The sequence below is a fragment of the Raphanus sativus genome, chromosome 5 (genome assembly GCF_000801105.2).
Source record: "Raphanus sativus cultivar WK10039 chromosome 5, ASM80110v3, whole genome shotgun sequence".
In the NCBI taxonomy this organism is placed as follows: domain Eukaryota; kingdom Viridiplantae; phylum Streptophyta; class Magnoliopsida; order Brassicales; family Brassicaceae; genus Raphanus; species Raphanus sativus.
The window spans coordinates 2,394,991-2,411,548 of record NC_079515.1 but is presented as its reverse complement, the minus strand read 5'-3'; the positions used below and the strand labels follow the sequence as shown (position 1 = coordinate 2,411,548).

At 37.0% G+C, this 16,558-nt stretch overlaps 2 protein-coding genes across 3 annotated transcripts; one reads left to right on the top strand and one right to left on the bottom strand.

Moving 5' to 3' along the window:
- Nucleotides 1-2,572: 2,572 nt before the first annotated feature.
- Nucleotides 2,573-5,228, top strand: LOC108856425 (rab escort protein 1). The gene is made up of 9 exons (XM_018630216.2): nucleotides 2,573-3,341; nucleotides 3,486-3,608; nucleotides 3,694-3,793; nucleotides 3,865-3,903; nucleotides 3,990-4,242; nucleotides 4,322-4,397; nucleotides 4,495-4,687; nucleotides 4,766-4,849; nucleotides 4,949-5,228. The coding sequence occupies exons 1-9, from the start codon at nucleotides 2,620-2,622 to the stop codon at nucleotides 5,039-5,041; spliced, it is 1,683 nt and encodes a 560-aa protein (XP_018485718.2). The 5' UTR covers nucleotides 2,573-2,619; the 3' UTR covers nucleotides 5,042-5,228.
- Nucleotides 5,229-5,455: 227 nt separating this feature from the next.
- LOC108862149 (uncharacterized protein At3g06530) lies at nucleotides 5,456-16,375 on the bottom strand. Of its 2 annotated transcripts, XM_018636193.2 has the most exons (39): nucleotides 16,118-16,374; nucleotides 15,810-16,023; nucleotides 15,625-15,720; nucleotides 15,417-15,534; nucleotides 15,153-15,326; nucleotides 14,888-15,058; nucleotides 14,657-14,712; nucleotides 14,473-14,562; nucleotides 14,237-14,388; nucleotides 14,065-14,147; nucleotides 13,855-13,983; nucleotides 13,702-13,770; nucleotides 13,436-13,604; nucleotides 12,830-12,969; nucleotides 12,663-12,749; nucleotides 12,358-12,577; nucleotides 12,145-12,242; nucleotides 11,899-12,042; nucleotides 11,628-11,784; nucleotides 11,271-11,404; nucleotides 11,102-11,180; nucleotides 10,861-11,023; nucleotides 10,679-10,754; nucleotides 10,397-10,567; nucleotides 10,243-10,311; nucleotides 10,057-10,161; nucleotides 9,861-9,950; nucleotides 9,566-9,774; nucleotides 9,273-9,459; nucleotides 9,011-9,193; nucleotides 8,777-8,872; nucleotides 8,604-8,671; nucleotides 8,164-8,521; nucleotides 7,798-8,013; nucleotides 7,013-7,663; nucleotides 6,516-6,925; nucleotides 6,185-6,416; nucleotides 5,923-6,093; nucleotides 5,456-5,833 (listed from the first exon to the last, which is right to left on the bottom strand). In XM_018636193.2, the coding sequence occupies exons 1-39, from the start codon at nucleotides 16,275-16,277 to the stop codon at nucleotides 5,603-5,605; spliced, it is 6,426 nt and encodes a 2,141-aa protein (XP_018491695.1). In that variant the 5' UTR covers nucleotides 16,278-16,374; the 3' UTR covers nucleotides 5,456-5,602. The 2 variants fall into 2 exon arrangements, with proteins under 2 accessions (XP_018491695.1, XP_056842235.1); XM_056986255.1 differs by having other exon boundaries at nucleotides 10,057-10,311; nucleotides 16,118-16,375.
- Between the last annotated feature and the right edge of the window lie 183 nt (nucleotides 16,376-16,558).

The following is a 16,558-nucleotide window of genomic DNA, read 5'->3' as shown; positions in this document are numbered from 1 at the left end:
TTTTTTCAAAATCCGTGGGTTAACCCCTTCAAAAATATTGAGTTTTCGGTAAATGCTCTATATACTAAAGTTTATACTCTTCACTTTAGTTTAAAAATTTCAAACCACATTCTACATTTGAATTAATGTATTCTAAACTATCTTTCATGGTATATAGGAATCATTCTAATTTTTTAATAATTAGTTTAATAAAATTTCATATACTGCTTAGATTAGTGGAATTAGCATTATAAAATCTTTATTATCTAGAGAAACGGAGACAACATAGGTTCTAAACTTTTTTACCATCATATTATGTCAGTTCTCAATAAAACTATACACTAAAACCAAAATTTTGAAATTTTGAAATTTTTTCAAAATCCGTGGGGTAACCCCTTCAAAAATATTGAATTTTCGGCAAATGCTCTATATACTGAAGTTTATACTCTTCATTTTAGTTTAAAATTTTCAAACTACATTCTACATTTGAATTAATGTATTCTAAATTATCTTTCATGGTATATAGGAATCATTCAAATTTCTTAATTTATAGTTTATTAAAATTTTATATACTGCCAAGATTAGTGAAATTATCGTTTTAAAATCTTCATTATCCAGAGAAACGGAGACAACAGAGGTTCTAAACTCTTTGACCATCATCTTATGTCAGTTCTCAATGAAACTATACACTAAAACCAAATTTTAAAATTTTTGGATTTTTTTTCAAAATCCGTGGGTTAATAACCCCTTCAAAAGTATTGAGTTTTCGGTAAATGCTCTATATACTGAAGTTTATACTCTTCACTTTAGTTTAAAATTTTCAAACCACATTCTACATTTGAATTAATGTGCTTTAAACTATCTTTCAAAGTATATATGAATCATTCTAATTTTTTAATATATAGTTTACTAAAATTTCATATACTGTCTGGATTATTGAAATTAATGTTATAAAATCTTCATTATCTAGAGAAACGGAGACAACAGAGGTTCTAAACTCTTTGACCATCATCTTATGTCAGTGCTCGATGAAACTATACACTAAAATCAAATTTTTAAATTTTTTAAATTTTTTCAAAATCCGTGGGTTAACCCCTTCAAAAATATTGAATTTTCGGTAAATGCTCTATATACTGAAGTTCATACTCTTCACTTTAGTTTAAAAATTTCAAACCCATTTTACATCTGAATTAATGTATTCTAAACTATCTTTCATCGTATATAGGAATCATTTTAATTTTTTAATATTTAGTTTACTAAAATTTCATATACTGCCTAGATTAGTGGATTTAGCATTATAAAATCTTCATTATCTAGAGAAACGGAGACAACACAGGTTATAAACTCTTTGACCATCATCTTATTTCAGTGCTCGATGAAACTATAAACTAAAACCGAATTTTAAAATTTTTGAATTTTTTTTCAGAATCCGTGGGTTAACCCCTTCAAAAATATTGAGTTTTCGGTAAATGTTCTATGTACTGAAGTTATACTCTTCACTTTAGTTTAAAAATTTCAAACCACATTCTACATTTGATTTAATGTATTCTAAACTATATTTCTTGATATATAAGAATCATTCTAATTTTTTAAATTTAGTTTAATAAAATTCCATATACTTCCTAGATTAATGGAATTAACATTATAAAATTTTTGATTATCTAGAGAAACTTTGACAAAAGAGGTTCTAAACAATTTGACCATCAGCTTATGTTAGTGCTCGATGAAATTATACACCAAAACCAGATTTTCATATTTTTGAATTTTTTTTCAAAATCTGTGGGTTAACCCATTCAAAAATATTGAGTTTCGGTAAATGCTCTATATATTGAAGTTTATAGTCTTCACTTTAGTCTAAAATTTTCAAACCACATTCGACATTTGAATTAATGTATTCTAAACTATCTTTCATGTTATATAAGATTATTCAAATTTTTTAATATTTAGTTTAGTAAAATTTCATATACTGTCTATAAAAACAATTAAATTTTCGTTAAATTTAAAATATATTTAAAATAATCAAACAAATAAAAATATATAAGTACAACAAACAAGCAAATTCGATGTTAGAGTTATAAAAAACCTATGATCCTCGCCTTGGTGCTACAAATAAAAAATTACTTTCTTTTTTTCTCTGTAAAAATTAGAGTATTTAGACTTTTCAAGAATTAAAATAAATAAAAATTAATTGTACAATCAATTACCTAAACTAATTATAATATTGATTTCAAGTAAAAAAATTTAGTGACTTAGATTTATATTGTTGAATTATCTTAAATCTCACGGCTCTTCTAAAAAAAAAAATACGAAATTTTTTTTTTTTTTTTTTTTTTTAAACTTGAGAAGTTTAGTAAACGATCAAGACATTGTCAAAACATTATCCAATAGAAAAATACGAAATTTTTGGTTATCAAACAATGAATTTAAAATTTAAATTTTAGTAATTCTAATTATTATTTAATAATTATAATATTATAAACAAAATACATATTTTTCATATAATATTACTCTCTACGCTGGCAAACACCTAGGTCAAAATAAAAACTAAATTGTAAACAATTTTTAATTCATGTATAAAAGGTAGCCGTAAATCTTAAAGTCTCACCATTTTCCGATTGATTATTCAAGTCATCAGTTACCATGGGCGACCTCCCTCCGTATCCGCCGCTCGATCCCACCACCTACGACCTCATCATCGTCGGAACCGGAGTCTCCGAGTCAATCCTCGCCGCCGCCGCTTCCTCCTCCGGTAGCTCAGTTCTCCACCTCGATCCCAACCCCTTCTACGGCTCTCACTTCGCATCCCTCTCCCTTCCCGATCTCACTACCTTCCTCCACTCGAACTCCCTCCCTCCTCCTCCTCCTCCTCCTCCGCCGCCATCGCACGATCCCTCCGACTTCCTCTCCGTGGATCTCGTCAACCGATCCTTATACTCCTCCGTCGAGATCACTACCTTCGAATCCTCGATCCTCGACGACGAACGCTACTCGAGGAGGTTCAACGTCGACTTGTGCGGTCCTAGGGTTCTATTCTGCGCCGATGAGTCGATCAACCTCATGCTCAAATCAGGATCCAATAACTACGTCGAGTTCAAGAGCGTCGACGCGAGCTTCGTCGGTGGCGATTCGAGCGGGGAGCTGAGGAGCGTCCCCGATTCGAGAGCCGCGATATTTAGGGATAAGAGTTTGGGTCTGCAGGAGAAGAATCTGCTCATGAAGTTCTTCAAGGTTGTTCAGGCTCACTTGGCTGCTGCTTCCTCAACTGAAATCGATGAGACGGCGGTTACGATTACGGATGAAGATATGGAGAGTCCGTTTGTTGAGTTCTTGGCTAAGATGTGTTTGCCTCCCAAAATCAAATCGTATAACCTCCAAAACATCACTTTCTTTAAATTCTTTAGAGCCGGTCCTGAGATTCCGAGAACCGGCTCTAAAGAATTTAATTTAATATTAAAACAATAAATAGGGACCTGTGGCTAATGCTTTTTGTTTCTTCTTATGTGTAGGATCATCTTGTATGGCATTGCGATGTTAGATTATGATCAAGACAATGCTGAGACTTGTGGAAATTTACTCAAGACCAAAGAGGGAGTAGCTCGATTGGCATTGTACATTACATCTATTGGCAGGTCATTTCATTAGTTTGTTTGGCTCTTTTACCTTTCATTTACTCGGTGGTGTCATTAAGCATTTTTGAAGTGCTTTTGGGTTCAGATTTTCAAACGCACTTGGGGCGTTGATATATCCTATTTATGGACAAGGAGAGATTCCACAAGCCTTTTGCCGTAGAGCCGCGGTCAAAGGATGCATCTATGTACGTTTTGAAACAGTTTGCTGTGTTGGTATGGTGTTTGTTGCTGATCTGGTTTTTCATTGTATGCATAGGTTCTCCGGATGCCTATTACTGCTCTGCTTTTAGACAAGGCAAGTGAGTCGATTGTTGTTGTAACCTAAGATATGTTTAGTTGGTTTGCTTAACAGCTGATTCTTACTTCATTGTTTTTTTGCAGGAAACTGGGGATTACAAAGGGGTTAGACTAGCTACGGGTCAAGAGATATTCAGCCAAAAGTTGATTCTGGATCCATGTATTACTGTTGGATTGGAGTCGATGTCATCGTTGACTGATCAGCAGAAAGAAACTGTACGTGTTCTTGTACCAAAGGCGATAAGCAGTAAGGAGAGAGTAGCTAGAGGAATATGTATCATTAGAAGTTCTGTGAAAGCTGATGTATCAAACGCTCTTGTCGTATATCCACCTAAATGTAAGTTACATTTTTCAGTAGTTAATTGTTTTTGATATCGTCAGTTTCTTATTGAAAATTCTGTGTTTTTTCCTCTTAGCTTTGTTTCCTGAACAGTTAGCTGCGATTCGGGTTCTGCAGCTTGGTAGTGGCTTAGCGGTTTGTCCAGCTGACATGTAAGTTGTGGTTTAATCATAAGTCAAAGATGATTCTTCACGTTTTCGTTCTGTTTCTTTCCATTTGCTTCTCTGAGTCATGCATTTGCTGTTGCAGGCATGTTTTATATCTTTCAACTGTGTGTGACAACGATGATCAAGGGAAAGCTGCACTGTTATCTGCCATGAGTACTCTCATTAAACCGCAGGTTCCTGAGAATCTTCAAAGCGAGTCAGTAGTTGAGAACGACCCTGCTGAAGCTAAACCTACTGTACTCTGGAGAGCACTGTACGTGCAAGAGCTCGTCAAGGTGTGGAATGTGATCATGACTTACAGATGTCAACCATGGTAGTATCATATCACTAACTCAAATTTTGATTTGGATCAGGGTGAATTTGGAGGTAGTATCAGTTCCGCCTCTAGTCCAGATGGAAATTTGAACTACAATGAGATTGTGAAATCAGCCGTGGAGGTTAGTAAAAGGCTATTGACTAGACACTGTTCTCAAATCTCAACAAGTTGTATAGTATGATGTTTGATAATGTTATGTAACACGACTTCATTATTGTAGCTATATGAACAACTCATTGGGGGTGAAGAATTATTTAAAGAAGAGAAAACACCGGAGGAGGAAAACGATGCAGGTGCTGAAAACGAAGATTGATGTATGAAGAAACCATGGTTGAAGACAAAACATAGCCATTTTTTAGAGTTTTGTTTATTTTCATTATGTTGATGTGTTTGCGTATAAACAACAGTAAGGCACTATAGTTCAGTAAGACAAGTGTATTTTAAAAATTGGGTGAATTGGTTTAAAACCTAAAAAGAAATGGATGAAAATTAGGAAATTATCTATGATGTAACAAGTTTGCTTTCTATCAACTAAGGTATTATGGTGTAAAATTTAGTATATTCACTTAATCAGGGTATAAGTTGTGATGTAAAATTTAGTAGATTCACTTAATCAGGATATAAGTTGTGTATATAGGATGAAATTTTTCTTAAAAGTTTCGCTAACATTTATTTTCGCACACAACGAAGATGCAACAAAAACTTAACTTTGGGGTTTAAGCTACTTAACAAGTTTAATAATTGCTTTAATTAAATAGATTCAAAAGTTATTTCCTTCAGAGAAACAGGTTGATTATCAAGTCATGATCATTACCAACAAGACAAAAGACTCAAAAAAACTGGGGAATCTAAGGTTTTGTAGCAATCAAAGTTTTCAGAGGTGTTGCTCCAAATCTTCACCGCTCATCACTTCCAACTGTTTGATGATATCTTGAGACAATGATTTGACAGATAGATCAACGTCTTCCAGTAGTTCACCCAAGAATGGAATGGTTTCAGCGAGCAGCACTAGATACTCTTCTTTCAGATCATCCAACATCTGTTTCACACTCCTCAGACTCAACAACCTCGCACGCAACTTCTCACTCCTTGTTTGCATTAGCACCTGTGACCAAATATGATTTTTAAGACAATATTCAGTGTTGTTGAATCACAATAGTCTAAGTAAAAGCTCAGAGGACTATGTTGTTTTACCTCGTGGTTCAGCGGTTTCCAGAGGAGATCAGAGCCAGAGGCTACTGCCATTTGACCAATGCATGAAACAAGCAACTCATCAACCTCTTCTACAGAGGGTACATGTGGCAGCTCCTTTAAACCAGATGGCGGTTCAACAGCAAGCTGCGATACTACAGGCTTCAATAGCACCTGTCGACAAGAATACAATTTGTATATAAAAAATCAGATACTCCCAAGAAAAATGGATACACGTTTGTTCCAGAGGTTAAAGATAAGTCACCTGGAAGTTATTTGCGTCGAGAAACTTCACGCTTCCAGTATCATGCGAAAAGCAGTTCTTCAAAGAAGCAAGCACCAACGCCCTAAGATGCCAGCTTTTTGGTGGTATAGAGTCATCCGTTTCCTGAATTTTGGCCTTCTTTTTCTTCCTTGTTGAAACTGATGCTCCGGCACTGGTGAGATGAGATACAATACCGTCGAGCATGAACTTGAAATATGGCACAAAGATGGACCTGCATTCCACACCAAGAAATTGAAGTTAGTTTTCCAAGATATTCCGAAAAACTTATGTAGAGATGAGAGCTTCTTGGACGTGATTGTTGTTTACTCACATGTGTGCCTCGCAGAGTCTGTTCACCAGACCGTAGAAAGAGAGAGATCTGTCGACGCTCTTGTTTTCATTCCCAGATCCATCTACGATATCCGACTCTGCCCAATCAATGCTTCTGATAAAGAGGGGTTTGAACTCGGACTCAGTTAGCTTCTTTGTGAGTGTAACCGTCGCATTGATTACACTTCTCTCCGCATCATCAACGTTCTGAATTGTTGCTGGATTTTGGCGTCGGATATCAAGGGCAGCTAAGCACTGGTCGAAGATCTTTGCATGGTTGCAAACAATAGATGCTCTATCCAATTTTGCAACCAGATTTTCAAGCATATCAAAAGCAATCACCAAACTTGCATCGCCAGAACTAACAGCCTCATCGTATATTCGTAGAAGAGGTTGCAGAGTGAGGCGAAACTGGAAGAAAGGTTATTACTGTTAAGATCACTAAACAAGCAAAAAAATAATAATAATCAGATTCATGTAATTATTTGAAGAACTCACAGGTATTTTTTCCACAAGGAGTCGCCTAATGGCATTGGCTTTGGATTTAAGGTTCTTGTCGAAGTCAGAAACGTATTCACGATGCAGCACCATGAGTCTAATGATATCCCCAAGATGAGGATTGAGGAAACCTCCAAGTTTTTCAATCACTGCTTCCAAAGTGACTAGAACAGACAGCATAAGCAACTGTTCCTCGGCTGTTGCGCTTCCAGTTGATGCGGATGACACTTCCCGCGATTGTTGTACCAGATTTTTCATTATGCTAGGAAGTTCAACGAGCGCCTTTGGTCCAAGAACATTGATCAGCGCACCAGTTGTACGAAGACAGCTTGAAGAAACTCCCAGATTCTTTGAGCTGATGCCTTCTGCGACAGATGCAAGACACTTGCTGAAAATCGGATGACCAGAGGGAAGCCTGCTAGCCAAAACTTCCAGTGTAGAAATGGCAGCTCGTTTAGCTGGAACACCTGACTCATCATCTGCCTCAACAATTACACTGACGATTTCCTCGCACATCTTCCCGAAAGCTTCAACAGCTGCCTCATCCAGGTTCAACCAAGGGTTTCCTCTTTTCTGATTGGGGAGCCTCCTATTGTGTTTCGGTTTAGAAGTAGTGGAGTCCTTAGCTCTCGCACTTATAAGCCCAAGTACCTGCATTCAATAGCATATAAAAGACGATGAAACATCCGCTAGAAAATATGTTCGCTCACAAAATTACTAAAGAAAAAAACTTCTATGTTATTGCTCTAGTACCAAAAGAAATTATAAACGGTAATAATGTATACCTTTTTCGTCCCATTACGATCTGACTGCTGCTTAAGTAAGCTAGTAACAACTCTGAAATATATAGACAGATCCATAACTCCTGTAACTGTCATCAACACATCATGTATACGCATTCTGATTTCCTTTCTGACTGCAGAAGTCACATCTTTCTCCTTTGTGGAATCAACAGTTTGTAGGAGAAGTATACAACCCTTCATAAGCTCCTGCAGTTCTTGCTGAAAATTTAACAAAACGCATTTCAAAAAATGGACACTTAAGAAAGCACACAGACGGAGAAACAAGGTGATAAATACTATTAGTTCTATATACAGAAATGTAGTAACAGCAATTTGAATTAAAAAAAATAAAGTTGGAAGAGGGTTTACCTGAATGCCAACTGAAACACTATTTCTTGGCTCAAGTGACACTGCAAATGCAAATTCTGGGTCTTGCAGTTTCTGGAATATAAATTCCAAGACAAGCCGCATCTGAAAGAAACATTCTTTACTAGAACTGTCTTTGCTGATAGTCTGAAGAAGTATGACCAGGGACGAGAGCCATGTTGAAGAAGTGTATTGTTCGCATATTTCCACGGCAAAAGTATACTCCCACTCCCTCTTAATATCGGATATAAACGTACCCGAATTCTGGACATTCCCAAGCCAAGCTGAGTCTTTCCTTGAAATAAGGGATCGGAACAAGAGGACAAGTAAAGAAGGCAAGCCATTTTGTTGACCAATAACTCTGGAGAAATAAAGGAACGTCATCAGTATTTTTAGAAAAAAAATCGCAGCCTCAAATTCAATTTTATTTATCTACACATTACCCCAGCAAGTAAGCTACAATGGAACGCCTTCTATGCTCAACAATATCAGGTAACACTTTAACAAAAATCTGAAAAACCAAATTAGTAAAGATATATTAATCCAGAATTGGTTCAATATTGATGTACTTCATTAACGAAAGAAAAGAATCAAAGAACCATCACGAAAAGGTTACCTCCAGCAACTGCTCCTCACTCTTGGTCTTAGACAGCCAAAATGGAATAACCGATGACATAAACTCCTCAAAGATCGACTTCGAGTGGCTATCAATCTACAAATAACAAAAGTAAAGAATCAGCTGTTAGGGAATATTTTAGTAACCATCAAAAATATCAGGGAATACAAAGAAAATTATGAATTGATCAAAATGAAATCGATACAAGACAAGGAAGGTTGTGGACTAACAAACCTGTGTCACTGTTGATTCGCCAACCAGTGTAAGTATGCTGATGATATGGTCCAAAACTCTATCTGGGACAATTTTAACTATTGAAGTGAAGAGGGAGAAGATATAGTTTCGTATGACTCCATCATTTGAGGAATGAGCAAAGTCAACCAGCATTTTGACATTGATTTCATTTGTTATGTCCGCCTGCTATCAGAAGTAAATTAAGAGAAGAAAACAAGCAACAATATCATTAATCAACTCCATAAAAAAATCTAAAGCATACCTTCAAAGGATTCATATTCGGAGAATCAAATATATCTTTCAGGAGTAAGAGCACTGTCTGTTGGATGGAAGAAATAGATGCAAGAGTTATTTCACGAACATCATCCTCATCCGACGAAGCAATTTTCACCCATTCATTAGACATACACCTTCCTAGAAGCTTAAACAAAGGCCCTACAAGTGACTCCCTAAGCAAGAATAAGTTATAAGAAATTAGTCGGGTAACAAAAATGTCTCCGATTGCCAAAATTTACAATGAACAAGCAAATATAAGAATATATAAATTCAAGAGACCTGTGAACTTGATCTTTCTTTAGAAGAAGCATGTCAAGTAACGAGGCAATGAAACAGAGAGCCTTTTCTCCTCTTAGAACACCGCTTACGTCTTCTTCTAGACATGACACCGATTTCTTCTGTTTCTTGTTCTTGCTCAAAGGATCAATAACAAGATTATCCTGCTGAGTGATATGATCGAGGGTATGGATCACCGTTGAACAAGAAATCTGCAATAGCATTGAAGATAACATGTAAATAAAGAAAATACAACCAATAGAAACTGTTTGGTATATAAAATTGGAAGTTAGCATACCTTTAGGCGTAAGAAAGCTTCTTTAACAGCATCTTGTATTCTGCCATTTGTACTTCGAAACATTGACACTAGCTTGTGGAAGAAACGAATCTGATCCAGCAAGAACAATCAAAAGAGTTCGAAAACGTATTGATTAGATATATATGAAGTGTACAATAGTAGGATACTGCACTCATATTTCACTGAGCCGACTGACCTGAAGATCGGTCTTCAGTTCAGTATAGTATTGATTGCGTAACTTCTCCAAAATAGTAAGAACTGGGGATATAACAGCAGGATGTTCTGATGCCACACAGTCCATCTGCAAAAGAAAACATCTATGACTGGAACGAAAAAGTATCCAAGTACGCAAGGCAAAAATGGAACAATGAAATATCCTTACTTCCAATGATTTCAGTATATCATCATCAAGAGACTGCCCTTTGAACGGCGCTGAACGCATCATGGAGCACTGCCAGGGAGAAAAAAAAAAGCAAAGTTAATAACTCTGGTACAAGGCGACATCTAAGTTGGGAATAGAGATAAAGTGGATTTACCTCCAGAAGAAGGCACAATAAATCAACCTCTGTGTCTGACATTGGAGGGGAAGTTTTGTCCAGTTTAATGTAGTATTGACTACGTTTATCCAGAAGTTGAGACAATAACTTAACATTTTCATCACGCAGAAGTGAGATGCCCAGACCTTTTAGCAGTGATAAAACTCTTAGCTGTAGGAGAAAAAAGGTAAGACTTAATAAGTGTCACAAACCATAAGGGAATCATAAGGTTACTTGAACTTCAGAAGAAAGTGAAACAGAAAACAGATAGATGAAACACACCTTCCCATAAGCAGGAAGTTCTCGCGCACACAATAAGATGCACGAAAGAATGCTTTCTTTTGCAGGATGATCAAACCTGAAGTTGAAAAACAAGAAAATATGCACTAAGGAAGTTTGCAAATGAAGTAAACGAATTAATATACCCATGTATCATTAGACAGCTGTTCAACTCAGCTAAGTACCTTTTTTGCAGGTCAACTGGCACTAGTAAGTCATTAGGGGTTGAACTGAGCAGCGATGTCAAGTAGGATGGAAGAAACTTATTGTCTGACAATATAAGCCTCCTTTGTTGAACAATCATTCCCAACAGTTCATCAAAAGAACTACTATAGATTGCAGCACTCCCTGGTTTAAATTTCAGAAGACGGATTAAAACAAATGTTATGATAAAACATAATCAACTGATGCCAAACTAAGTTTTACCGTTTTTCTTGCTAGAGTCGACATGACACCGTAGGTTGTAGAGCGCCTCAAAACAATCCATAGCAGCTACTTTAACGTCCTACAGAGTGAAAGTACCAAAACGGGCTTAAGAAAGGACGATAATGCAAAGAGTCATACACTAAAGAAAACACAAAACTTCAGGACTCACCTGATTATCACTCGATATGGCAACCAAAAGAACTGGAAAACTAGAGAATATCTGAATCGACCATTCACTATTTCCATTAGAGCAAAGATACAAGAAGCATTTGAGACTTTCAGCTTTGACCATATGAGGAACATCTGCAAGAAGAAGATAACAGCATAAGAAAACAGGAGAGGGAATAAAATAGAAAGTGTTACCATCAACTAGATTCTATAATATACCCAAGAGCATAAAAGGAAAGAGAAAAATCAGAAGAAAAAAAAACTAAACTCTGAGAATACAAGAAAAGAGCTCAAAACGATTACATCAGAGATGGCTAAGAGGTTTATAAATAGAGGGAATATAGGCTTCAATGCAAACCTTCTCGTGATATGAGCCGAGTGAGAAACAAAACGGGACAGACTTTGGCTTCTCTCACACGGTAGTGGAGGTGTTCTTTGAAAACATGCTGTGATCGGGTTGTTGCAAAAAAGAAAAACAAGTCCTCAAGTCCGCTACACAACCTTCCGCTAAAAACCTGAACGAAGGAGAAGTAGCACACATATACTTGTGAGCATTGATATTGGTTGGGGCAACAAGATGCCAAGATATATAACCAAATAGTAAACAAATCAAGTTGAAAATTACCCACCGAAGAGACATGAGCGGGTTCGAGTTTTATGAATGACTCGACCAACTTCCAAAACAAGCAGATCAGAATCTTTGAATTCAGTGCAGTAAAATCAGAGGTGTCAAAAAGTTGATATAAGAGTTCTTGGCAGTTGCTTTTTGACAGCTGCAAGTAATACACAAATCCATCAAAAACTTGCAAAGTAGAATAAGCAACAATCCTACATTATGAAAACATCAATCTACATCAGCCAGTAGAGCACTATACCTCTTTCAAAGAAACGTCAACTACAACCTCAGATTCTTCCCACTCAGTCTTCAGAACAGGAAAGCAAAGCTCGAAAAGATCCAAAAATTGACTAGGATCTAAATCAAAGGAAAAAAGAACCATCAACATAAACTCTTGATAACTTATCATAATTAGATGGCCCATAGTCATTATCGTGTATAGTTAACGTATAAACAATGGACAGAACTTTACCAGAAGAAGAACCCATCTTCTGCAGTGACTGCATCAAGACCACCAAAAACAGCGTCTTTGCCAACGGTGCCTCTTGGCAACCGACAGTAAGCCACTGAATAACGTCACCAGGGTGATCCATAAATGCTTCCACCAGCTTGTTAACGACATCCACGTTCAATGCAGTCACACTTTCGCGGATCGAGGATATGTTTCCAGACATGATATCTGGGAGCTTTTTCTGCCAAAAAAAAACAAGTTCGTAGATGACATGATTTGTGGTATTGGTGTATGAAGAATATGCAAATTGTAAAACTCATATTTACCATTCCGTCATCAGTAACAAGATTCTTGAAAAGTGGCCAGTTAACATCCTTCCCCAAAGTCAGTACATCTAGGTTTAAATTCCAAGTCTATTTACAGAAACGATTACAATTAGCCAAGTTAAAATAATCTTTCTCCATAACTGTATAAAAAGAGAACGAGAAAGAACCTTTGGCAGAATTAAAAGAAATGGGAACATTGCAGAAGCGACTTTCTCTGTAGTCTCTGCTTGATTACAGAAAGCTGAGACAGCAATTTTAAGGGATAAAGCAGTGACATCTGCTGCCAGATGAACATCTTTTGATAAACCTACAACAAAAACGATTGATTCCTCATAAATTGACAGCAGATCTTAGAATTTTGCACTCTTGAAGCAATTATATATATTACAAGACTAGATAAAAAAAGAAATGGGATGAGAACACTACACAGATTTTTCTTTCAGGCATCCCCAAAACCCATTCAGAAGTTCAAAATATGCACAAACATAAGGTAACGTGGCCCTAATAAGAACATGGCCCGAGCATTATAAGTTCCTATAAATGAACCGGTGTACCAGCAGGGGACAAGAAAGCAAGTTATGAGAAAGACAGTGCAGCCTAGAAACATGTCTGCCTGATGTTAGCACACTAGAATTTGATCAAATATTACTGCTAGCAGAAACGATTTATCAGAAGACATATTGAAGATCAACACTCTTTAGGGTTTATGCTAATAAAGCTCTAGACGACAACACTGAGTCAAGTTAAGAAAAATAAAGAGCATTTTCAATCACCTGAATGGAGAATCCCAACACAACGTTTCACCACCTGAAGCAAAGCATCCAGAAGACTAGAAGAGGTTACTATATTCGGCAACTGATCAAGAGACAGGGCGGCCTGAACAACAGCCAGATCATCATCCCAAAGCTGGCGCACTATAGCATCCTGAATTGTGACAAGGTTCTGGATGGATTCGCAAAGAATTTGAAGACTAGTCAGATGCCAAGAAGCGCGTAGTAAAAAGTTATAATATTTGAAATGAATACCCCCACACAGATACCTCTGCTTTAGATATATCACGCTTGAGATCACCGTTTAGACTAGAAAGCGCAGCACAACGTACAGCAGCCTATGATTCGTATCAAGCCCTCAGTCTTGCACACAAAGGAAATAGAAAGACATTTTAAAAAATTAAGATCAGAGTTTATAGTACCTTGGGATGGTGGAGCCGGAACCACAATTTTGAATCCAAGAACGGCAGGGACATGTCTGAATTCCCATCCAGCATACGAGACAGCATCTCCAGCTTCAAATCTTCTTTCTTCGACAGATCTTTACTATTCTGAAGAAATAATTTTATGATTCATAAGAGGCATAACCAACAAAAGACAGAAAATAAGTCGCTGAGAGTTGGTTCACAGACCTCCAAAAAATTTTGTACTGCTGCACGTAGTTCAACAGAATACTTCTTGCTAACAAGAGCCAGAATTTTCTTGGCCCAGCTCCCTACAATTAAATTGCAACCAAGGTCGTTATAAAAAGAGAACTACGAACCAGAGTAAACTCGAAGACACTGTAGTTGACAATTAACTAACCAGATGTAGGAGATGTAATATCACTTTTGTTCTTCTGATATTGTGTCATACACGTAGAGAAAACCTTGGAGATCAAATGATCAACCAAGTTTTCTACTGGAACACTATCAATTATGGAAACCAAAATTTCGAGGCATTGATTATCAGATGAACTGCAAAAAGAAGTCAGTAAGTTAAAACATGAATACTAACAGTATAGGTACATTGTAAATGGTAAAAGAGTGTCAAATACACACCAGTAAAGGAGAAGAGAATCTAGTAACACTGCCAAGAACTTCATGATGTTGAACTCTTTGGACAGGCCTAGAAGAACACCAGAAATATCCCTACACAAAATTGAAGCCCTCGTTGGAAAAAATATTAATAAGAATACTTACTGATAAAATAGTTAAAAAGGGGATACGGTCAATATGTGACTACCTTATTTCCTTTAAAAGGTCCAAAGTTTTCTTTGGGATCAAGTCCACAGATTGCAACTGTAGTTGATAAAGCCAAACAATTAGATCAAAAAAAGACGAACACTGGCCAGCTGTGAGCAGAATGATCGGTAAGCAACAGAAAATATGTTTCATCTCATAGCAAGATGTTTTATAAATTCATGATATCAAAACTAAGAGGCTCATGAGAATTGAAAACAGAAAGTTCATGTACCTGAACCAAATTAATCAATGCCATAAATGACAACCGAAGCCAATGAGGATCAGAGGATTCTTTGGCATGTTCACGAGCAACATCGATGATTGACCTCATAAACCGTTTGATAAGATTATCATTTAGAGAGGCTCTGTTAGCCAACATACCAACAACCATTAACGCACCAGCCTAAAAGGAAAAAAAAATGAACATGTCATAATAGTCACACAGAATGAAACGAAAAGTTATAAATAAATCACAACATTTGACAGATTCCACAAACCTGCTGATCTAAACATCCTTTCACAGCAGATTGAAGACCAGAGTCGACAAATGGTAAAATCAGCTTTACAATATCTCCATCAACCTTTGCAACAGAACCTAGAACCTCGACGACAACAGCTGTGGTGAAGCTGACCACGGGTTTTGAAGGCTGGTACTTCTTACTCCGAGATCCCTACAACAACCAGTAAATAACATGTTCATTTTAATATATGCGTACCACACAAACACTCTCAGGAAACTATAATAAAAAGCAGCGACTTACATAGTCACACAAGGCCTCCAAGACCTGCGTGTCACGTATACACTGCTGAACGATAACCGATCGAGGAGGTGGAGCACCTGAATTTTTCACCCCATCGAGAAACTTCCACTTGGTGTTGCTGTAATATAAACGAGATAAAAGGCTTAGAACTAAGAGGCTTACACTTCTAAAAAAACAAATGAATGAAAAAAAAAAAATCATTGCTCACCCAGTGGAGATGAGCTGAACAATACGGACAAAGGCATGAGTATCGTGATACGGCAAAGCACATAACACCACATCTTCTACATTGTATACATGAACCCTGTAGCAGAATCAAGTCGTTAGCAAAAAAAAACTTTATAAAGATATATAAATATAGCCAAAGTCAAAGAGAGGTAAGGAAACGCATACTTGTATCGTCTTATGAGATACTCAAGAGTCTCCAAGGAAGCACGAAACTGAAGATAACCAGAGAGTAACCGTAGGTACGAGCTGATAGATGCATCAATCCGAGCATTTTCTTCCTTCCCCAGCAATTCCCTATCGATTTCTCTGCTTTTGTGACTAAACAAATCGCTCACGAAGTTTTTAAACCTCTCGTCTTTGTTTCCAAGCACTTCGAGACCTGAGAAATTAAACAGAGAAAGACAATTTCAATCAGCGCTGTTGCTTGCTTGTTCCCTATAAGAGAAACCCTAAAAAAACGTCGAGCAACAAACCTTTGAGCCCTAGCTCGTAGATTGATTCGATATCGAAATCTGCTGCTTCTTTGGGAGTGAAGAGAATCGAAGGGCGCGTGTAAGGTCTCTTCGAAGGCTCTGTGTCGGCTTGAACAACCGCCTTGATGGCTTGTAGCTGGGACGCTAACGAAGAGCTCATGCTTGCTATTAGGCTTGTTCTTCAGAGTCTGAGAGGGAGAGAGTAAGATCGCGTCGCGGCGTTAGAAGAACAACAAACAAAAGGTTTAGGGTTTAACGATTGGTTTGTTTTTAAAATAAAGAAAAATAAGTTGGGAAGCCCCTCTAGTTTCGTGAAATCAAGTTTTGAGGTACGATTTTACTTTTAGGTCTGAAAACCACCCGAAGCTTTCGAGGTAACAAAATAAACCCTTTCGTTAGTTCGCCGTTAACGTTTGGTTTAAATAGAATCAGAACTCTGAT